Source organism: Tyto alba, unplaced genomic scaffold, assembly GCF_018691265.1.
Source record: "Tyto alba isolate M040663 unplaced genomic scaffold, T.alba_DEE_v4.0 Super-Scaffold_1000006, whole genome shotgun sequence".
NCBI lineage: Eukaryota > Metazoa > Chordata > Aves > Strigiformes > Tytonidae > Tyto > Tyto alba.
The window spans coordinates 11,489,365-11,514,071 of NW_024881272.1; the positions used below are offsets into that span (position 1 = coordinate 11,489,365).

Genomic DNA, 24,707 nt, shown 5'->3' on the forward strand with positions numbered 1-24,707 from the left:
TTTGTGTAAAATAAGAAGGTAATAAAGGGAAACTTAAATGGTAAGTTCCTGAAGAAACAGTCTGAGTTAGTACAGTCCTTATGATGTTACCTTAACATTCACAAAAAATTGCCAGAGGTGGTCTATCATCCAATGAAGTTTGTGGATATTCAGACTTAGCAGTGATTCCATATCATCTCATCTCTATATAAAAAACACAAAGTGCATTGCAATACTTTGGTAAAGAAATGGATTGTATTGTATTCTAAGTTAGCTATGTTCTGCACATCACCTCAATGTCTTCATAATAATAATTTGAAGAACCCAATAGCCAGCATTACTAGAGTGGAAAATTTAATAGTATTGATTAAAGTAGCTATCTGCATGAAACTTAACAATACTTTTATGATTACGTGTTTTATAACATACCTACTATAAATGATTCTATATATGATCAACTGTAGGACATAGAATTTTTCTAGTCTTGGTGTTTTTCTGAAACAAAGTTAGACAAAGTAAATTCAGTACTTTGGAGTGTTACTATTTGCATATTATAGCTAATTAGCAAGCACAATAACATCATCCTAGGGGAATGGTCCACTGGCAACTTAATTCATTATCTTCTATTATTGTGTATCATGTTAAAATGACAAGCATCTTACGCTGTATAAGTCATCACAATTTTAATTAATATATCCAAACCTGATATAAGCATATCTGCTGATTTTGTCCATGCTGAGTCCTCCTCAATTTTTGTACATAAGTGTCTCTTCAAAGTGTTTTTCCATGTTCATTTGCTTAGAAACGTAACACAAATACTGCTTTAAATGTTTTTAATGAAAGTATTAATTATATGAAAAGCTCAAAGGGAGTTTAATAACCGCCATAGTTGCCACTGAAATATGTATTTCAGGAGACAATGGAAGAGTAATTATGGTTGTGACAGTAAATTAACTTGCTTGCTATATACTGTGCTGAATGCATCCTTCTGAAGGAAAGGCTCATCCACCCACATAGCCGTACGCTAGAGCCAACTCACTGGCTCTCAGCAGGGTCAGGACTTCAAAACCCAGGGCAGACCTCTGCAGGGCACTCCCCAGGCTTTCAGCACAGTTTGTAAGTGAGGCAGGAGCGGTGGGGGAGCAGCCCCCCAGCAGCAGCAGCAGCCAGCTGTGCTGGCCAGGGTTACACACAGCAGAGTGGGGAGGAGCAGGATGGTCCCTTTGCTGCATCTAGGTACCCACTGCCTCCTTTGTCTTCGTGCCCCAAACACACTGTGATCTAATTAATTAAATTAAATATGAAATCAATCTTTCACTAACTTGAACTACCTTAGTCTGCTAGAACATTTGTTCATTGTACATGTATTGTATACAGCCATGGCAGGGGCTTTATTCTTTACTTGCACAATTCCTGTTCTGGCTGAAAAAAATTATGTTCAGTGCCAGTTGGTACTGATAACAGCCATCAACAAGTAAAATCACTCTAATCCTATATTCTGGAAACTGTTTCAAGCTTTCAAGGGACTGTACAGTTCTGCTCAACATTTCCACGTGCCATATGACCCCGCCTGTCATATCGTAAAAATGAAACACAATTTACTTTTAGAAGGAAGGAAGGGACCTGATTCCACCATTAAAAGTTAGGCCATTTTGTGGGCATAGCGAGCGGGGAGTCAATACCAAAGACCACCACCTGACTCTACCAGAAAGTTTCCGTCTGAGCCCAGTGAAACCAGGGATTTGGCTTCAAGAATCATTCATTATCATGATAAATCATTTGCAAAACAAAAAAGCACAAGTGCTCCCTACATTTCTGGCCTTCAACTCTAGCATTTATTTAGCCCAGAGTATAGTTTCATGTCGTAAAAAAGGTTTGTCTTTTGTTCTTCCTTGAACAATATCTCACTGTGTTAAATGAGACCTTCATGTGAGAAAAAACCTGAATAATCAGTCACTTCTATCTCTCTTACCTCTCTGTTTCTCAGTAGAGAAATTATTTGATAGCTGAATATCTAAATGCTGCTGAACTTCAAGTACTTTACTATGATATATTGTTTTAAAGTAGCGTTTTCATAAACATTCAGCACTGGCCTAACTCACTTTCACTGACAGTAGAGGGATTTTGACTTTTAAGTCACTCTCAACTGTATCAAGAAACGGATTTAGAAAAAATATGCAATATTGCTGTGTCTTTCTGCAGTCCCATTGAAGTTATGACCCTCCTGCTAGTACTATAATCTTTTTTCTTTTCCTCTGCTGCTAGAGCCTCTGTACTGCCCTGCCCTCTCACAGAGCCTGCAGCCTCATCCCCTGGGCCCTTACCACAGCAATGCAGGGAGCAGGGAAGGCCAGCAGCAAACTAGGTGATAACTGTTAAGAGGTAGCCTTGAGAAGTGCTGAAAAGAGAGATGTGACATGAATGCTGCCTGTCCAGGGGACTTACGCACATGTTTTCTACTTGGGATTCCCAGCTGGAAGTTCCCTGTAGAGTTAAGCACCAAGCAAATCCTTCTTCTCTAAACCAAGCCAAAGATGACCCCTCTTTCTGCCCAATACTCATGGTCAGAGAATATCCACAAGATGTGCCAGATTTACCTGAAGAAACTAGATACTTCTCCCTTTCAGAAAGATACCCCAGTTGCCAGGCTATAGACCTATTTATTTCATGCACTCTTTAGACTGGATTTTTGACCCTGGTTTTCCCATGCCTCAAGTGGCTTCAGCCACTGGCCTGCTGAAAAAATCCTGCCTTTGGCATTTTTGCTGCCTTAGGTAGATAAAAGCCACATAGTCCATACATCTAAGAAGAGCTGTATCATGAGCTGAACACGCAGCTATTTGCCACTGTCATGACGTGGGTAGTCTCAGCCATGCCTAGAGGCAGTTTGGCACCCAAAGGCCTGGTGCAAGGTAGAGCTGAGGACTTTCAGCACAAAGTTAGGTGGCAGCAGAGGTGATGTTTTGAGTATCTAATTTTACATTTAGGCACTTCAGTTAGCAAACGTTATACTACAGCACAGCCTGTGGTATAGCGGTGTCCATACTAACCTTAAACATGCCAGTTTACTCACCAGAATGGCGAGAACATGCAGCAGTGTAAATCGGTCAGCGCTGTTCTGTCCGCATTGCTTTGGTACCAATTAAGCCTCTATCATCACTTCTTCATCATGACTATATTCATCATGCAAGGTAGCACTGTGTAGTAGTACATGAGAAGTTCACATTTCCATTTGTCTGTGCAGCTGTAACTTTACACCAGTCATTTTACTTCCAAATTAAGTTATGTGGAAGCTTCACCAAAGCTTCTGTTTTCAAAAATGCCAGTCAGCATACCATCCTCAACATCAAAATCAATGGTGAAATGTAATAGTATTAATTGAGAAGCAAGAATAATTTATTTCCATTGTGGATTTGATTTTACCAAATTAAATTTATGGTACAATATATAAAATAAATGCTAAGACTTCGGTATGCAATTAAGAAATTTGCTCAAGATCCAGGCTGTTTTAACCTTTGTCTTTTAAAAGCGTTTTTAATCATGAATTGGAGGGTAAAAGAATGAATACACCTTTTAGTATCAATTTCTGCATACAGGACCAAGCAAGCAGGACAGCATACTCTTTAATGTGACCACTTTTTCAGAATAGACATTAACGGAGGCTTTTTCATGCACAGTTGATTTTGTATAAACTGATTGACACCTTTGGGGGTCATCTTTCCACTGACTCATAATTTTGCTCACTCTTGAAAAAAGCCTTCTGCACACCCAGTATTCTCTAGTTAAAGCTGAAAATTCAACTCATCATATTTACACAATCAAAAAAAAAATCCATTCTGCGTTGTTTTTAATTGCAAATCCTACTCAAGGGACCAATTCTCCTGCTTAGGAGGCAGCCCTGTGCCTTCTACTAGAGAACCAACTGCAGTCAATTATGGTAATGAAATGTCAATAAATATAAAAATTTAATACAGCCTGCTCTTGGTGAGTGGCAGATGAGGACTTGCCTCCCAGACAAATTTGCTGGTGCTGCAAATATTAAATGCACCTGAAAGAGTAGCAGGTTGCCTGAGAGCTCTCCAGTAGAGGGATGGTGGGAGATCCAGGCATCTACTGGGTTTTTCCATTATGGCATAATCACTGCACTAAGGCCACTGATATTCTTGACATCCAGACATCTTAACTTCTTATTATGATGTGAATAGCATATTTCCCCCACAAACTGGAACCTCAGTGAGGGACTTTGAGCTTTTCTCCCCCCTTAACAATTACAAAAGGGAAATTAAGTTGTGAAAGTTGATGTTTATATGTGACCAGTTTCTCAATATGAAATAGTTGAATCATGTCACTATATTAGACTGCTCTTCAAGTAAAATGTATTCGAGGTATGTTACATTATTTTTTCCTATTATTTATATAAGTATATATACTTATATATGAAGAAATATGTATAAATGTAGGTATAGAAAGAGGGGGAAATAACAGATGAACAAGGAAGTAGTTTATGAAAGATGGTTTGGCTGGGATTTCCAAAGACCAGATCCTAGTTTTGTCACGGATTTCTTTGGCCCTGAGTAAGCAATTTAATGTCACTACTTCAGTTTTCCCAGGTGTAAAAGAGAGCAATAAAACCTACCTCACAGGATACTTAAGCATATCCATTGACTTAACTGAAACATTAGCACAATTTTAAATGCTTTTTAGAGTTGGAGCAGTGTTATTCTTAACATCCGTACAAAAAGTGCAACTTCGTTTTTCTTGTACAGTTGCCTTCAGTCAACGTCTTGGGAGCACTAAGAGTACATATAAATAAAATGTCTTACTAAAAGTCAGTAACCTACTGATTATATTAAGGTCATCACTAGGAGAACTTATTTTTAATTCCTTTCAGTCATCTCTATCTTTCTTGGCTGAAATTTTATCAGTTTTAAAGTCTTTGGTGTTTTTTTTTTTTTGTTTTTTTGTTTTTGTTTGTTTTTTTTTTTTTTTTTTTTTTTTTTTGTTTCCTTGCTTTACAGATATTTATACATGAGAAAAATTAATTCAGTAGCTTTAAAATAAAAGACAAAACAAAACAAAACTACAAAAAACCACACCAAACTTATTTCAAAATACATGTTTCTCACTAGTTTTTTTAAAAATAGATTTTAAGGGATCAGTGCCTGGAAAAACAAGATTTGGTCTGTTTCTTCTGGTGGTACCTGGCTGTTCTTTATTAACTACTTTATTACGGGAGACCTTAAAGATGAGGTTAGAGCACTGATACCTTTATAACAAATACTTAATCCAAAGTGTGCACTTACCATTGTGCTTAGTCTTAGTTTCAAGCCAGACTTCACTTATGTGTGCTTACATGAAGTATGGTGAGCAATTTCCCTGTTGTTATGGAGGCTCCTAAAAGAGGAAGGTGTTGGTAATATTAGAGCAGACAGGCAAGAAAAGAGGTTTTTTTAAATATGTCAATAACTCATTTAGGTCTCAGCCAGTTGGCCAGGACTGGAGCAAGCAAAACATCTGGCCATTTTCAGGGGACAGTGGCACTTGTAGGGGATGTGTAATGCACTCTGATGGAAACCAGGCTGAGCTGAAGCAGTTGCACCCTGCACCACCCTGCTGTCGCCGTGCTGCGGCTGCCCAGCCTCACAGCCTCCAGCCCAGTTCGAGCCAGCTCAGCCCAGCCCCAGCCCAGCCCCAGCCCCAGCCCAGCCCCAGCCCCAGCCCCAGCCCAGCCCCAGCCCCAGCCCCAGCCCCAGCCCCAGCCCCAGCCCCAGCCCAGCCCCAGCCCCAGCCCAGCCCCAGCCCCAGCCCCAGCCCAGCCCCAGCCCCAGCCCCAGCCCAGCCCCAGCCCCAGCCCCAGCCCCAGCCCCAGCCCCAGCCCCAGCCCAGCCCAGCCCCAGCCCCAGCCCCAGCCCAGCCCCAGCCCCAGCCCCAGCCCCAGCCCCAGCCCCAGCCCCAGCCCCAGCCCAGCCCCAGCCCCAGCCCCAGCCCCAGCGCTTCACCTTCGCATCACGATGTTCCTGCAGGCTGTGGTAGCCAGGCACTTTTCCACTGCTCACCATCGCATGACAAGGCACGCAAAAGTTAACGGTGCACGTCTTCACCATCTGCATGGAAATATCCCCTTAATGGGACTGGCATTAGCTAGAAAAAAGTTTCAGTGTGCAAGCAGTGGGGAGGTTGCCAGAGATTCAAGGATCGCTCAGGGGTGCATCAGCTATGAAAGGCTCTAAGTATACTTTGCTTGTGAATATTACCTTTTTTAACATGGTGTATTAATTCCAGCCTTCTGTTGGATTTCTCTATACAAGTGTCACTTTGGAAAGCTGATAGACATGTCAGCCTCCCCCAAGAACAAATGGGCAGCATGACAAGGGCAGTAGACCCCCAGAGCAGTTCTGCTTTTTTCTATGCCCCAGAGAAAGTAGTTTCATGCACTGCAGTTGCTGCTCAGGTCAACACAAGTGCAGCTGGCCTGTCACGCACCTGCCTGCTCCTCCTTCGCTACCACGGGAGCGCTCGCCAGAGCAAGTCCATTGGAACCAACTCCAACAATTGCCAGGATTTTGTGTACCTAAGGAGAACAGAAACCACCAACACAATGCCTCTGTTTCCTGTGGGAATACACCATTTCTGGACTTGAATAGTTGTTTCTGGCCAAGTTACAGACACCGGACCATTTCCCATGAATACTGCTACGTCCCACTGGACTAATACTCCCAGTGTAGGCACGAAGCTCACTTCACCAGACTTTCTTTGCAAGATCATACAATTACAGTGAGAACAAGGGTGAGAACCAAATGAATAAAACAAACTGATATGGGGACAGCTACCAATGTCTTAAGCAGTTTTCAGACATGCTGCATCTAAAAAAAAGAAAAAAAGACAAGCAGACACACCAGCGTTCATAGTGATGTGACATACCATTAAGATATATGGTTTAATAATATTTTCAACATATACCACTGTGCTAAAATCAGTCTCTATATAAAATCATCCTGACTTGATTAAATTGAGAGTGATTTTTTTATCCAGGAGTATCCCGTTTGTATGCAATTGCTTGAAACATCCTAAAGGCGTTCTGTGGGTATGACAACCAGACAAAAATACAATTCTCTTTTACAGGTGGATTATTCTGTAATAGCATCCCAAGCTGGAGCCACCCTCAACAATCTTATGAGCCACGCACAAGAACTAGTAGCAAAGCTTCGTTCCCTGCAGTTTGATCTACGAGAATTTGTATGTCTCAAATTCCTGGTGCTGTTTAGTTTAGGTAGGTACATTCTACTCTTCGTATTTCATAGTGTTCTTATTTTTTTCTAAAAACATTAAAATATTTTGCTTTTCTTAATTTTTCCTAAAAAACATGAGTTTGAAATATCTTTAATGAGGTTCACAGCAATCTGAAGTTTATTTTTTAATTATCGCTTGCAGGAAAATTATATATAAAGATTAAAAGTGGGTTTCTATGGAAATGACTCCTAAAACCTACAGAATTTAATAGAGTCTTACAAGCTTTGTGTATTTCTTTGTGTGATTTCTGAATATTCCAGAACAAGGATAAAATTCTATTAGAAATTCTAGAGAACAGTGGAAAATGCAGATGACTATGTTTTTCTATGATACTCAATATAGTTACGTAAAGCAGATGGAGTGGGGATATGGTTGAAATATCCCTCTTTTTCAAAGGCATCTGTGGTAAGTATAAACAATCTTCTTTGCATATGATGGCTGTCACATCATAACCCATAAATCAGGAATGTATCTCCGTTTTTGAAAAGTGAAACGAGCTCTTAAAGTGCAAATTAATGAGAACAGCTTTATGACAGATCTGGCTAGGAAATAACCTCTAAAGGGAAGACTGTTTTGTACCAGTGGAGAGGACATAGAATGGGAAAGATACCTATGTAAGACAAATTAGTTAAGCAGTGCCCTCCAATGAATCAGTCAAGAAAAATCACTAGTGCCAAGAATAAAAAAGGGCTTAGGGAGATGGATTCCTATTGACTTCATAGGAACAGATTTTTCTGCCTGTCCTCTGTTTCAGGTTTGCACTTTGTTTACTTAATAAAGCTGGTCTAAATAAACTTTGGCCAAGTGAATTTTTGTTTACTGGTAGGCAGTTGAAAGGAGAAACTTAAAAACATAAATAAAGTCAGACCCAGCCATAACTCCATAGCCAAAACTGCTATTTTACTCAAAAGGTATTTTGTCTACAAAGAGAGTGAACAGTTGGGCCAATCACAACAGTGAAAGAAATATCAGCAGTGGTGACATTTAGTAATGTTTTTCTTTAATTTTCAGTTTTAAAAAAAGTCCTCTGTAAAGCAATAAAATTCTACAAATATATTATTATAATACATTTGCAATTAGACTAAAAGGAACAGGTTTGGTTACACTGTAAAGCATCAGTTACTGTCTTAAATGTGTCCCTCCATGTGGTGTTTATAGAATTTGAACCTGCTTTGGAAAATTTTAGGTGAAGCTCTCTTTAAATACAGGGAGCAAAAAAGATAAATACTTCAGAGATAAAGGACAGAGAACATGCAGGAGAAAATAAGAATTATTTTTAAAAGTAGAACACTGCTACCAGAATTAACTGTTATGAAGTACATACATTCTGAATCCTAGGAAGAGAGGTGGATTTCCCTGGTAACTATTAACATTTCGTATTCAGGGCTTCGTTGCTTTCCGTTGCTTTTCCAGATTCAGAGAAAGAAAATCAAGCTATCTGTTGCAGAAATTATGTTTTATTAATTAATCAGATGAATAACAAGAATTCAGATTTCTTAATTCCCAACAAGTAGGTTTTTCAGTCATTAGACAGTGGCAAAGAAACGTCTAAAGAGCCTGTAGCCTTCCTCTGATAAAATATTTAGAGAATTCATCTCAGTTCAGTGATAGTTTAAATTAGCTGAATAAGTGAAGTGCATTTGGAAAATTGTCACATTTAGGTGGCCTTTTTGTTTGATTGCTTTCATAGGCTCTTCTGGTACTTTAGATTTAGGAATTGTTCTTACACCTTTAGCTCTTCTGCCAGGTAGTGTGCTCAACTTCTGAAGCAGCTGGGCAGGAATACTTTGCAAGCTTGTACCGAGCCAAGTTATCTAGTTTTCTCTCATTTATGCTACTATAAAAAGAGCTAATTCTGCTGCTAATAGGAGCCTTGCAGTCACATCACTTGCATATAAAAGTGATGTAGCTAAAAAAGTTCAACACCTTTGAAACCAAGTAGTTCATTATTTAGCATACTGCATAATTCCATTTGCTAATAGTCATGTTACTCTGCAAAGAGTAAAATGTAAAGATGTTACCACTTGGCCCACAGGACTGAGGCAAATATTTAATGAGAATGATGGCAAAACCAAAATTAAACACACTGATACCCTTTCCAGCTAAGTACTTAAGTCTGTGCCCAGAAGTGTGAATGAATTGTCTGGTTGAAGTTAATAAGATGTCTCACATCCTAAAAGTGAATCAAGTTTTTCAAGACACTGAAGTGCCTAACAATGCTGGTAGGCATTCAGTAGGGCTGTCAAAACTAGCTAAGCATCAAATTCTATATAAATAACTGGGAGCAATTATTGTACCTAAGTAGGTGCATCTGACACATATCTACATCTCTTAAGCATCTCAACAGAAAACTGGTCTTAATACCAAAAATATATCACAATCAAAAAAAGATTTCAAAAACCTCAGCTGGCTCTTGCTGAAAATCTGGCCCTGTAATGTTTAATGGAATAAAAAGTGCTTCAAGACATACCAGCCTCTTTACATTTCTAAGGATGTTCACGCCACAGTGTTAACCAAACCAATGAAGCCTTATGCTATTGTTCTTTAGTATAGTGCTTGGTCGAAATATAAATGTCTACTATAAAACCTCAAAGGCAATACTAAGTCAATAATCCACAGAATTAATTTATTGAGAACAAGCTGTTTGCTTTTTATAACTGTACAGATCTGCAGCTGCCTTGTAAAGGTGTTTGTTATTCACGGCGGTACCGTATCGTCTGTCTCTTCACAAGGTGGCAATCTCCTTCAGGGCAAAGAACTTGGTCTCTGCCTTTTTTCCTAACATTTCAGAAGTGATTATCTTAGTAAACTAACAGTAAAATAATGTTCAAAACCCAAAGTACTTGCAGTAATTTTTCAAAACACAATGAAATTGTATCAGTTTTGCTTGCTACGTTTTAGAGATGTAACTGTTTGTTATTTACTTATCAAAGGTTCCAAAAGGTATATAAAGGAAAATGCTTTTGACTGATGGTAGCATTAGAGAAGATGCTGTTGAAGCTTAGACAGATGCATATTTATTGTAGCTTTTGTGGCTAGCAGTGCACAACTCTTCCTGCAGTCAAACAGCATATACCCACCTCAGTGAGTGATACACCCAGGCACAGCAGCTCAGCTCCTTTCTCCAGTGGGCCATCTAGTCTGTCTGGGTCCATCTAACCAACACTGCCAAGTATATAATGGTACAGTTGACCCAACAATTATTCAACAAACCAGAGTAGTTTGTAACTAGTTTTTTAAGTGTGAGATCTCTTTAGTTTGATGTAGTATTAATATATGTAGAGTTATGTAACTTTTCAATTTCCTCCATCAGTTGTAAAAAGCAAATGCCTTTACAGTTAGCTAGTTCTTACCTGTGTACAAAAAAGTTTTCTTTCATGTCCATGGATCTTCACACTTCAGTGGTTGTCTGCCTACCCTCGGTGGTTCCTCATGCCATCCTTCAGTCCAGTCACTGCCAGTCTCTGGGGAGGAGCAAGGCCATCACACCTGGACTATTGTTCTCAGCAGATAACCAGTTCAACTAAATCAGACCTTCAGCTCTTGTGCTCCCACAGGTTAAAACGTCAGAGAACAAGTCAGTCCCTAAAACCAGCCCAGTCATCATGATCACACTGCAGATTACCATCTTGTGCAAGGTTCAGGCTCAGCAGTATTTTAGATTAACAAGAGCCTTTACTCATAAGGACATTAAACCACCAGCAGATACCCTTTCCTTCACAGCTTCACTGCACCATCAGTGGTCAGTCAATTACTCTGTCAAGACATAGGAAGTTTGGACTAAATTTAAAATTCCATCACATTACTCTGACCCACTTACATCATCTACAGATCTACTACACTAGCCCATCAGGGTTCCCTTAAAGAATCACATTCCTTCTGTGAGTCAGTCCTCTGTAACAATTCCCTCACTGTGTATCTCTTTACTGCATATAAGCAAACCTATATTGCTTTCCTTTCTCACTGCACACCAGAACAGCATTACACAAATCAGCCAGTCTAATTGACACCTGAGATCACAGTGAAGCAAATAGAAACAGGTCCTGTAATCCAAATTGCCCTTCACAGTTTTGGTTGTGTAGCCTGGTATAAATGCTAAGCCACCTTCTCGTCACTTCTTCCACTACTTGATCTGATGGGCATGTCTGAATTCTGTACCAACATCTGTCTTTGCTGCAAATGATACAATAGATGCTGATTGAATGTTTTATTTGAAGATGAGCTGGACTGAAGATGAAGCCAAAGCACTTTATTGCAAAGTAATCCATCTACCAGGATGATTAATTTGAAAGAAGTCTTCTGTTTAGGTGGCCCAGAAATAGCAATTTCTGTTATCAATCTCCATTTCAATTATCTTGAGCTATTAGCTTGCTTTGAAGTAAATCAGGACACTGGTTCTGATAGCAATTATCCTTGCCAACCTTTCTTTGACTGGGTTTACATCATATTTGCAAGCCTCAAAACATGTGTCTTTTCTGGGGCATCATTCCTGTGTTTTCACATATAGAGGTATTCTCCCTTTAATTCCATCTAAGGGAGTGAAGGTAATCAACATACCAAACCACAGTTTAACTCGGGTATATCAGCCAATTTTTTTGTACACAGTGTGAAGATATGTAATTTCCACAGTGTGAAGGTAAAAAAATCAGTAGCTCAAGAGATATGTAAACCTGGATTTTTCTCGACTACTTAGTTGCATTTGACAGGTTTCTTTCAAACAAAGAACCAAGACAGAGCCATGACAATTCAGCGACTGTAATCACATTGTTGATGGAAAGTTAGTGGCCAGGCACACGCTGCAAAACTGGGAAAAAACAGAGAAATCTTTGACAGATTTGAGTGTTAAGCCTACTTTTAACACTACTTCATGAAGTCATGTCCAAAACATGGAAAGAGTACATCTGAGAAAGATGCTGTTCACATAGTTGCATAGCTGTTTATCAAATTTACCACTAAATGAGAATAAATATATCTGGCTTTCCCAAAATTGGCCGGATTGAGAATAATGCAATTTCTTTACCTTAATCCCAGAGTAATAATGCATCTAATTTTTCTATAGCATATAACCAGTATAGCTCACAGTACACATTATCAAAAGTGGGTCTAAAAATAAATACAAATGGTTTCTTTGTCTTTGATAATTGCTGGTTTGAATCAAGATACACTACAGATAGAAAAAGCATGTGTCAGTTTATCAGCCTCTTTGAATATTCATTAGTAAATTTGACATTAGTTTGGAAATGCCCTTCTTTGTTTGTCATAAATCAGAATTTAAAAAACAAAACAAAACCAAACCCACAAAGAAACCTCACCCTACATGGGCTGTTGAATTCCAGGGCTGAAATAGATTGGCATGCTCCACTGGGGTGAAATCTTGTCCTCACCAACGCCACAGAGAATTTCACACTCTTTTTACTAGAGCCAAAATTTGTCTCACCGTTTCTTTGATTTGCTTCCTATCACAGAATAAAATTCAGATCAATTTTTCAGCAACTAAATTTGTTAAATGAATAAATTCAAATGATGCTTGAAGAACCAAATGAGTGCCTTACATGGGATACTTTCTATCACCTTCTGATGCAATAGAACTCTCCATTCTACCATCCAATAGCTTTACAGACTGGTCACTTAACCTGAAATCAACCATTGTTTTCTCTTTACCAAAACTTCCCATTTGTCCTGCTAGTTTTTATTATCTGAAGTCAGCAAGGATGATTTGTCAAACCTCCCATCACAGCAGTTTGTAAAGTGAAATGCCAATAGGAAGAAAGTTAGACATCATTTGACCCACATCCAGGCACTTGTCTGCCTGTGGAGTTAAATGCTAGACTACGCAGCGGCTGACTGGTACTGCTCCCTTATCATTGTCAGGACACAGATAAATGTACTTCATTTAAGAAATGAAGGCTTTATCAATGGACAAATAATTGCAGAGCCACTATTGATCTCACATCTCACTTAACATGAGACAAGAGGGTCCTGTAGAAATGGTAAACATTTAATCGCTGTGGATGGCAAACAATGGTCTCTTGCTTAAACAACAAAAAAAAATCTCAAACAAAAAAACCCCTCCGTTTTCAAACAAACCACAGCTTTGCTTAAGGGTTCAGCAGAAATCCATCTGGATCTGCAACACTCCATTCCCATTTCTGTTAAGTAAGAAGAATATTAGAAAATTAATCTTTCCTTGCTTTTAGTCTCCCTAAAGTGTCAGAGCTGAGATGGGAGGAGGTATTGGAGGTACCAGGCTCCACCATTTGCACTTTTGGAAAAGAAACATGCATGTTAAGATCTTCATGAAGATGAAAGAGGCTGCAAAGAATCATTTTCAAGGCAGACTCTACCACCACCACTCACAGGACTAGAAGGAGCTTCCTGCAAACATGCACCCAAGGAGCAGCAGCACAAAGCCTGCCTGCACTCCATTTCACCTGGTTCCAGTAACTCACATCAATGTAGTTATGCAACATGCTGGAGCTGAAAAAGAAAAAAGATTTTAAATTAGCTATTGCACTTTTTAATATACTTTATGTAACATCATCGGTCTATTAGATTTACAGACTAACCAGAATCTCTGCCTCAGTGAGCTTGCAATCTAAATACACAGGAAAGATAAGAAAAAATACAGCAGCAAACAATGATGAAACATGGGGCTGCACATATTTTCTCTTCCACAGTTTTTGTTGAAGGTTTAATTTGGGGTATCATGTATGCAGATAGGAAAATAAGTGTATAAGCATCAACTGGACGCAATATAACAAGGAATATTGATTAAATTTTTGTAGTACTTATGATGCTTAAGGGCACACAAACAAAAAGGAGAATGAAATGAAGGAATTAGTGAGGCAGGAGGTTTTATTAGATGAAAAGAAAAGAGGAAACAAGACGAGAAAATTAGACAGGAATGAATTCATGTAGGATTATAGACACCTAGGTGTGATACAGACATAAAGGCATAACCTAGCAAATTTTGGCATGTAGATCTTTATTACAGCCTTCCTAATAATCACATTATACTTTCAACAAATATAGATCTGGCTTTTACACTCTCTGTTTAATAAGACTGCACTAGCTTCTCAAATCACAGTCCATGAAACATGGTAACTTACTAAGAACAAGAATTAGCCAGAAAGCTTCTTCTTCCTCCCATCATTCTGGTATTTTAGTATCAGAACAAAACTAATCAAACTAGCAGATGACTGGCTCAAAATTCAAGAATTCATTCTTCAGCATGGCATATTACCCAACTCTGGCACTCCTTGCTCCAACATGTAGAAGATGCTGAAAGTTTTTGTGGTTACCAAAGTCACCTGGAGAACCTGGAAGGAGAATCCATTGAAAGCTATGAAATACAAATCCCGCTACTTCTGGCTGTTGCTAACCTCCAGCTGCTGGATCCTGAGTGGCTGCTCCTGGCACTATCACCCCATGCTTTTCTTCTTCTTACACTGTTCCCCTAGGGCATTTGCTCCTGGTCACTGTCAAGGATGGGACAGTGGCCTAGATGATCCAAAGTGTCAACACGGCCATTCTCATGATCTCATTGGGTAGGTGTGAGCCATTTGTAGTTTTCTGGGACTCTATTCTCCTTCCTATAAAATGGTCCCAGTCATTCTTTGGCAGGATACCAAGAAGCTCACAGAGAACACTACTTTGTCTTGACAAAGCACCTTCAGTCCTAGGATCTGAAGTAGGTGCTGTGAATTTGAAGCAAAAGTATCACAACAGTCTTCTTTGGCAAGCCGGTAATGGAGCACTTATCCAGGGACAGACTTGGCTTCACAAATGTGTTCACTTCTTACCTGCAGTGACAAACAGTACTTGAGGTGTAACAGTCTTCTTCAAAGCAGTCATTCTAGCCGTCTTTACTTTTGGTAGTTTTTAAATATACAACTACCTTTACACCTGGGTGGGGTTTTTTATATATATGTTATTTATAATACTCTTGTATAACTGAGGTGGTTAGCTTGTATATATGAGGTGGTTTTGTTAAAACCATTGGCAGTTTTCTTATATTCATCCATTCTGTTACCCAAATGTACTTGTAAGATTGCACCCGGTAAACACAAGTAAGCTAACAGTCAAGGGGTTCTGTACAATTAGAATTCAGCCCGGGCTTTCAGGCTTCCCCACATTACATTTGAATTTAGAAAAATACTTACTGCACACGTGTGAAATCGAGGCTCATATGTCAACCCTAACGTCTAACTACAGTAAGCATCAGAGGATAATACTGGCAAAGAAACATTTCCTAAACTTTATGTAATCATTTAGAATTCAGGAAGGATTGATTGGTATTCAGGAGATGTGACTGCTCAATATTTATACCATAGAGACTTGGCAGAAGCAAATAATGGTACATAAAGCTGATGCTTGTCTTAATTAAATGCAGTATAATAGGTGTTGGGGATTTTTTTTCTTAGTGAAGAGAGCAGTTTAGCAATGACCAGATATAACTCATTCTGAAGTTCAGAGTTTAAAACTAATCAATATGTATTTATAACAAGGAAGGGAGTGAATATAATTTATTATTAGCTGACAGCTGACTAATAGATAAAACCAAGATTTATTTAAGTACATTTTTCCACATACTAATTTCTGACAAAATATTTGCCCCCTTGGATTCTTGATTATTTTTTGCTGTACTAACAGTATTTCAAATAGACTTTTTGAAATGAACATCTCGTCTGCAGATAGGTTGGGAATGAAACCAGAGAGTGTAGAATGAGACCTCTAGCTAGGACCAACCTTCCACCGTGACAAACTTAACAGTAACATTTCCTAATTTTATCATTATGAATTCTTAATGGCAGGTGATATTTTAAAATGCTCCTTTAAAGTATACAATCTACACATGTGATGATGAACACGTGTTGACTGGCAGACAATGCAAGGATGACAGGCACTATTCCAGCACATCTACAGCCCAGGCTTGTCTCAAATATCACAGCAAAAAGTTTTGAGAGGGAATATGAAGAAGGTGGATAAATACATCTGGCATATTAAGCATAAGAGGCAGAGCAGAGAAAGCAGAAAAGTACTTGGTCTGGAAAGGTGGTGAGTGGGAAAAGGAGATGGCATTCTGGGCAAGTCAAAGGCAAAGGATGACCTCGTGATGCTGAATGACTGATGACAGGTGAGGAAGGAACAGCTACAAGACTTCAGCAGTGAACACAATTTATGTCTGATGTAACAGGGAAAAGGGAAGATACAAAAAGATGGGGAAGCAATGGGCTCAGAAGGGTAGCTTGGCAGTACCATTTGCCAAGTCAAGGAAGAAATGCTGTGGTAATTAAGATGTAATACAATGAAGCAACATGGTGTTTGTTAAAAGTTTAATCTAGTAAACAATGACTCCTGTGCACATCCCATGAAAGTCAATGGGAACAAATTTGCAGGATTAGCTGTGTAATATTAGGTTAGGGTTAATCATATTAGAAATAGATAAATTTGAAGGTGAAGATCACTGTCTTTTGGAAGACCTCATCTGTGGGTATAATGGAAGCTCTGTTTCTTGAAATCTGAAATCAAGATGACCGTTTCTCTAAATTATTATGATACAGCTCAATCAAAAGTTATAGACTTGATGTCCAGCTGCTGGATAGAGATCCATGGCCCACATTGAGCAGAAGGCTGAAGGAGGCAAGGATGATGATTATAATGGTCCCTTCTTGTCCCAAATCAGTGAAAGTAAATTTCATAGGCAAGAAGTTTAAATTTATCACGTGTCTTCTAATTTTACAGCTTTTACAAACTTTTCTCTGTTTGCCAAGTTTGAATTTGATAATTTCTAATGTGAGCAGTTGTCAGCAATCTTACACAATCCCTCGATGCTGCATGTCCCACATTGCCTTGGAAACTAGGGATAAATATCTAATTAGAGATGATGAGGGCCAGGAGAACAGTTAAATAGCCAGTCTGCTCCTGGAACATTTAATTCTTCTCTGGGTCTCAAGCAAAGCAGCCAGGCGACTCCACTCTGCCACTAGAAGAGCTATTCCACTTTTCTACTTTAATCCTCTGGGGAAGTAAAGCAAATGAATATGGACAAAACCTTATTTCAGAATCATCTCATGAGGAATGTTCTCCTTTCATGAAGCCAGCATTGCACAACAGAGAAATCAACCCTCTTGTCCCTAATTCTGCTTCTGACTCCATTACTGACTATGGAGCTTTGAAGTCTCTTAAATGATATCTCAACTACACTATCTAGTAAATGAAAACAATAGTTATCTATCTTTGTAAACAGTGGTGAAATCCAGAGTATTAAAGATACTATGTCAGGTACAACCAAACTGAAAAAATGTTGTTTGAAATACCTACAGATACTATAACAAAGATCATTGTTAAAAGAAATCTGATTTAAAATATCTTGAACAGATTTTGAGAAAATTTGATTCTTTCTTTTAGAATTTGATCAACATTAAAGTAGTTCCTTGCTGTATTTTCATCTTAGGGTCTAAAGCTTTGCCAAAAATTTGAAAATTCATCTTTTGAGAGACTATTTTTAGACATGAATTTTAGCATTTTAGCACATTCAGGTCAAAGAGGATTTTCTTTTGCCTGTTATTTCTCTGCTTTTTCTGATTTCTTTATAGAGAAACAAAAGCAAAGACATATTGCCTTCACTTTATCTGTCAAAACCCATAGCAAAGCCAAACAATTAAAAATCAGTCCTTAAATTTCTTAGAGATGCTAAATGATGATGGTTGCAGTGACGACTTTGATATACAGCCATTTACTCCTGAGAACACTTTTTCGGTGAGCTGACAGGTTTTAGTCCAGCCTCCCATGCAGGTTCCACACAACACGCAGGCAGTATGAAAGTAGGACAGTGTCTATCTTACAGGTTTCCATCTTCATGAAATTGTCAATCAATTATTTTTGTGGGAAAAAAACACATAATATAAAAGGAATAAAATACAAATGCTGAGGTTATAAGGTATAGTTAAGAATTATACCAGTATTTTGAATAAATAAATCTTTAATAATTCATCTCAGCCCTGGGTGTAGGAGTCGTGAATGATAAAATTCTTGCAGGAATTCCAGTTAGCCTTCTGTTTTGTGGCTGATTAAGGTTTTTTGAATAAACTACACTGAATTATAGAGGAAATTCAATAATCACAGTTGATTTGTCCTGATTTTATTTCATAAAATGCAATGAATGTTGCAAATTCATCTCTCGTAACTGTTGAGTACAATGGCATTATTTGAGGCATGAGTTTGATCCAATCTGATCATTACTGGTTTATGTTGTCTGACTGTCTGACAGCTGCAAGCCATGGGAAAAAAAAGACTGTCTTCAGCAAGTACTTTTCCTTTTCATGTTGTTTTTTTCTAAAATGCATATTTTACAAGGTTTTGAAATAACAATAGGATTGGATGCTTGAGAGAAAATTAGGTCATATATTTGTTAGATACAAATCTCGCAAGTAATTAGAAACATGGGTATCAAGCAATATTTGTATTCTGTTCTGCTGCCTTTGTGTGGAGACAGTGGGGATTTCAGAATAACCCAATCAGTGTTCACTGCACTTTTTCCCTCTCTAATATGTTTATAGAATACTAGTAAGTATGGCTTTTCAACAGCTCCTGTAAGGGGGAAGAATCACCTGCATGTAGCCCACATTTACATGTGCCTCCACTTTTGGAATACTTTTACGAAAAATTTATGCCCCATTTTTACTATACATTTTAGATGTTTAAGGCGCAAGTTTGAATGTATTACATATGTAACAAAGGAAGTATGGGACTATACAGAATCTTTGTAGCTGCTATTGGCAGAAGCGTTTAACATCAGCGGCTACTTTTGCTAGCCAAGTTTCCCAGCATAACATGGGAATAAATGGCTATATATTAAGATACAGATAAATGAATCAATATCATTAATCTTGGCATCAGTAAAACCAACCTATAGTCTTAATTTGAACATGTGCTTAAATGCTTCACTGAATGATGAACATGCTAAAGGACTATGATGGCTAAATTCACTTTGCAGTTGTAACAAACAAATTATTAAAAACTTTTAAAACCAGAATGTATAGACTAAAAACAACTGCTCATGTATTAGCTCATTATTTAACTGCTCAATTAAAAACACACATTGCAGAGGCTCTTACCTGAAAAGTTATATATGGGTGACTGTCGGCCATTTATTGTAGAGGCAATTTAGACTGTGCCAAATTCCCTCCTCTTATGCCTTCACTGTGCAAGATTGGACACTGGAAGAGAAACTAAAGCAATGGCTGTCTCTGAGGGATTTCAATAGAGAGGTGAAATACTGTAAAGAAACAATGAAAAAAAGCAGCAGGAGAATTAAACAGGAGGCCAGGGGAAAAGAAAGGATCTGCAAGAGTGATGGGAGAAGGGTGGCAAAGAAGAGGATATCTGGGTAGAGCAGGAGCCAGGAGCAGTCAATGAAAATGAGGGACAGTAATGATGTGGATTAGAGGAAGAGAGAGAGACTGGAGGGCTTGAGATAGGAAAGGAGTCAAGAAAACAGGGGGAAAAGGCCAGGAAGGAAAGAGAAACCATGGAACTGTGATCAAAGCAAAGCCAGAGGTGGAGAGGGAGGAAATAGAAGCAAACAGGAAAGAAACAATAAAGGATTATTCAGAAACAAACTTTATAGCCCAGCCTTGAACACAGCTGTGATCATGAATTGGGAGTTAGAAGGGGGCTGTGCAGAAACACTCTTTCCCAAGCTTGTAGCTTGGAGTGTGTCCCAATGACTTCGGCTGGCAGGAAGGGGGAAGGAGGTGAAAACTGCAACTCCTTAGGCTCTGGCAAAGCTGCTACTAAGACTGGATGAACCTCTCAGAGCAGGGGTTACCTGTATTGCTCTGGTCCTGTGCAGAGCCATCAGGCACGGGACAAACCGAAAGAGTAAGCCCCAAAACAGTCCCTGTGTCTTGCAAAGTTTAATCTGCACATTGCCATCCTCCTAAGGATATTTTAAGAGTTCTTTTTTATAAGATTGTTCAAAGATTAATAAGGAGAATCCTACATTTCACATCAACTCCAGTACTGGGAGGGTTTAATGTGTATTATAAACATATTGCACAACACCTCTGCTTGCCAGGTGAAGGAAAGTCTCATCTCAAGAAAAAGAAAGATTTCAACATCAGAATGGGGAATGACACTACATCAGCATCTTTCCTATCTCCCAATACTGAAAACTGTAATACAGAGCAGTGAACTGCTCAGGATGAGATAGAAAATGCTATCCAGTCATTCAGTGGGGGAAAACCCACAGCCTAAGCAGAACAAATGGTACAGATTGTTCTTCAAGCCCACTCTGAGGCAGGCTGGATGGGTGGTAGCTTGAGAAAGTCCTTTCATCTTGTCTAAGTCCATCTCTTCTGGGAGACATTTGGCTCTGGAGAATGGAGTCACCAGCAAGGTTGAAAAGGACAGATATCAATCTCACATACCCAAGGAAGTGCTGGAAAACAACACTGCACACTGAAAATATTCTTTCAGAGAGGAACGTTGCTAAGAGGTTACTGTGGGAGCGGTGCCATCTAGACTGCACACTGTGCTCCAGCTGGCCAGCTCTTACCTGTGCTTCTTCCTTCCTTTCTGTTTTGAGACAGGGAAAAAAGACCCTCACAATTAGTTAAAACCATAGATAAAAATACCAGAGAAGAGCCAGGGATCAAAGAAGGAACAAAGCAATTAAGAACATTCTGACTAAAAATTCACTATGCATACTGTAAAATTCAGAGATCATTGTGTCCCTTAAAAATGCAGAAGAGAGAAGCAGACACTTAAAAGAGCTTTCAATTACTTACGTGCCTTTGGCTCCCTTTCAGGATGCCGTGGAACTGGAAACAGCAGCGGCAAATGTATTTTCTCTGCATTTGCCTTTCTTGACAAAACAGCTCCAATATTTTGATCTCAAGAATAATCAGCTTTTTTGCCTTTCCTTTTCAACTAACTGCAGACTTTTGCAAGTTAAAAATTAATGACAACTTCTCTTCCTCTTAAAAAAAAAAAGAAACAAAAAAAGCCAAAAACATTCCGTGCTCTTTTAGTAAAAAAAAAAAAAAAAAAATATTTTTCCTAAACCTTTAAGTATTAGTCTAAACAGCATTCAAACCACTCTTTCTCCCTCCTTCTGCAGTAACACACAAAACGAATTCCACTACAACAAAACAACCTGGCTCGTGGAAACCATTATTTTGAAGATGAAACATTGTGTTGTGTCCTTTACCACTATTATGGGCAGTCAGTCTGTTAGAACATATTGGGCGATTATAGGCTAGTCTTTTCAGAAAAAGCCATGGGTTTCAAGTTAGCAGTAACCATCTATCAATTCTTGAGATTATGCCATGATTTACTGTCACAGCATCATGTATTCTCTGATTTTCTGCCTCCTGTGAAACATTGTGCTTTCCTTTTCTATTGATGTATCAACTATAATAGTTACAAGCAGCTACAGAAAAATCAATAGCGAACTTTCATTACTGTGCACATAAAGAGTACCATGCTGTGAGAGCACCTAGCTGTTAAATAGTCACCAGCAGTAAGGTACACTATAAATGTCTGTTATTTTGGTCTAAATGAAGAATGTCTGAATTTGAAACAACAAATATCTAGGATTTTTGACACCACTGGATTCTATGTCAAGTTGTTCCAGTATGTGATTTTTTTTCCCAGATGTCAGGCTTGATTTGTATTTTCTGTGCTGGGATCTGTGTGTTTTTTTTTAAACCTGAAGCTGACATGGGAAATTAATATCAAAATAAATAAAGTATTGCTGGGCTGTGCTTAACTGTAAGCTCATTAGGCTTGGTTGGACAGAAGTGGCAAGAATTGTGTTAATCTTTGTTGAACTAGTCTATATCTTACTAGTCAAAGCAAGCTGACTGATTAAGGTGAACAGACCAATAAAATCTGTGTTAAACACACAGATAGAATAGAGGTGAAAGAGGTACTACAGTGTTACCGCAGACTCAGATATGCTCCTAGGATAAGCAATGAGTTGCTTTTTAATGCAGTTGGAAAAAACAATAGTATAATTTTTGGTTTAAATATATTTATTTGCCTCTGGGAACACATTAACTTCCAATTAGTGAATGTAAACGAAGAAAGGCAAGAACAGTAAACATGTGAGTGTACTGCCTTGAACACGTCCAGGTCATTTGGCATTTCAGGCCATTTCTCCAGCAGTTGGGTAGGAGCCCGTGCAGGGTGGGTGGGCAGTTCTGCTGCAGGAGTTAGTGGTTACTTTGACATTTTGAGAGTATGGTGATTTACAGCTATAAATGCACTGTTCATTGCTGAATACCTTAGATTTGAAGGCCTGTGCATTTCCGTGAAACTAAAGCACAAGGACGCACATGTGTACTTACATGAACTGCATCCTGCCAGATGCATATCCCACTGTCTGCCATGGCCGCAGGGTTATAGGAAAGCACTATTTCTTGGCCTGAACATAACTTTCAGGAAAATTAACCTTTAAAATAAGAAATTCAAGTTGCTTTTACAGTTTTCATAGTACTAACTCATCTAACTTTTACCATAAAATGAAAAATAGAACAGAAATTCCATTCCAAATAGCAATTCACAGTCCTGTCTTTAAAAAAATACCTACAGGTGAGGAAACACCCCTGTTTGGAAGAGCAGTGAGATCTAGCTAGAACCAACCTTAATGCAATGAATGTTGATTTAGGTGGAGGTGGATCTAGAATCAAAAATCCTTCCAGATCTTAAGCAATAAATCCAGAGTCTAATTCAATAAGGCATCAAGGGACCCTGCAGTGTCACCGAGATCCTGAGGATGTGTATGTCACTGGCGGGGCAAGCCTGGCCAGGGCAGGAAAAGCGCAAACCTCTGCTTGCAGGAGCCTGAGCTCCTGATGTCCCCGAGCCCCTCCGCAGGCCAGCGCAGGAGACACGGTGCAGTGCCAGAGGCACGCTCAGCTCCTTCACCTGGCACGTGGCATCAGGGGACCTAAAACTACCTCTGCCCTCGTGCAGGGAACGTGAGGGGTTTGGCACAGCATTAGGGCCAGCTCCAGCTAGAAACTAATGGGGATCTCGAGCCCCTTAATTCATGCTCCTCATGTTAAACCCATGACTATGTTGTCTATGGAAACATCTCACCCACATCTGACCAAACGTTTGCGTCTGAGCTGAACAGTGAGCACAAATCTGGAGTTCACCTGACTTATTTCTGATGTTCTCCACTGAGCAATTGAAAAGTTAAAAATGTGCTGAGGCACTACCTTATCTGAGAGCCTGCAGTCCTTTCTGATCAGGGCTTCTTGTCAAGAAATCAGAGGCAACTGAGAAATAAAACTCTCTTCTAAGAAATGAAATGCAGGTGTAAGAGTATTTCCTCTATTCCACACTTCTCTACCCTGTGAGTAGCCATGTTGCCAGAGGGACTTTCAGGGGAGCTTTTCTTTAGCTTTCATATTTGTATGTTTAAAAGTATAAGCAATGAGGACAAAGAACAGCGGTATACACATCAAAGTCTTTGGGAAAAGAGTCCAAAGGCTGACACACACCCGGGTGCCTCTCCAGTGTTTCCTGCCTGCCAGCACTGACACTCGCAGAGTGCCAGTGTAGTTGCAGATGTCCCCATTTGGGCTCCTATCACTCTCATTTGCCAAACCGCTCCCACAACCAAGTGCAGACATATGTCACAGCAAAAAATGAAATTTGCAACTTCCACTCGGGTCAATAGGCAATGCCAGAAGCAATATGCTTTGAAATACTGCAATAGAAAATTACTTACCTTAGTTGTGTTTTCTGTCCATGAAAGCAAGACTGAGAGGTACAGAAAAACAAAGTGTTTCTTTTTTCCACCACCAGGAAATGACCTGGACCAGCCAGGGGAACAGGGGGGACAGGGCAGGAGCCCTGTCTCAGGGCCACCAGCTCTGCTGTCCCTCAGCGAGGAGCACCAGTGCATGATGCATTGCATTTAAGCAAATTCATGGGCTGTTGCAGTCAGGTGTGGTAATGATCTGATGACTGATACAGGCATGTATGATGGAACCAAACTCGTCTGCGCTTTTCATCTAAGCCAGCAAATTTTTTGTCAATCCTAATTTGACAGGGAATTGAAGCAGCATCTGAGAGACAACGGCTTCAGTGTACCATCAGTGGTCTCATGAGCTGTTTGCAGTTACATTTACACAGTAAATAACTGTAACTGCCCAAAGCAGAGTCTAGCTCTTCTAAATAATAATAGTAAAATTCAAATGTTTGGCTAATAGGAGTCACATATTTGTTTCTACTGCAGTTCTACTGCAGTGCTTTTAGCAATAAGCAATTAAATGAATGCTTTATATAATTTCATCACTTCAGCATTTCAATATAAGAAAATAGTCCTTTTTACTGATTTCCACTTCCCATATCTTACACAGGCAGAGGTGATTATCTTTTTCATGTTCTTTCAAAACTAGAATCAGCTTCCACTGATA

At 39.2% G+C, this 24,707-nt stretch overlaps 1 protein-coding gene across 1 annotated transcript in view; it reads left to right on the plus strand.

Annotated features, from left to right (window-relative positions):
* NR5A2 (nuclear receptor subfamily 5 group A member 2) overlaps positions 1-24,707 on the plus strand; it is a 99,637-nt gene that overhangs the window by 61,763 nt on the left and 13,167 nt on the right. Inside the window, exon 7 of the mRNA XM_033000809.2 lies at positions 7,102-7,249. Coding sequence (XP_032856700.2) covers positions 7,102-7,249 — 148 coding nt within the window. The remainder of the gene's footprint in view (positions 1-7,101; positions 7,250-24,707) is intronic.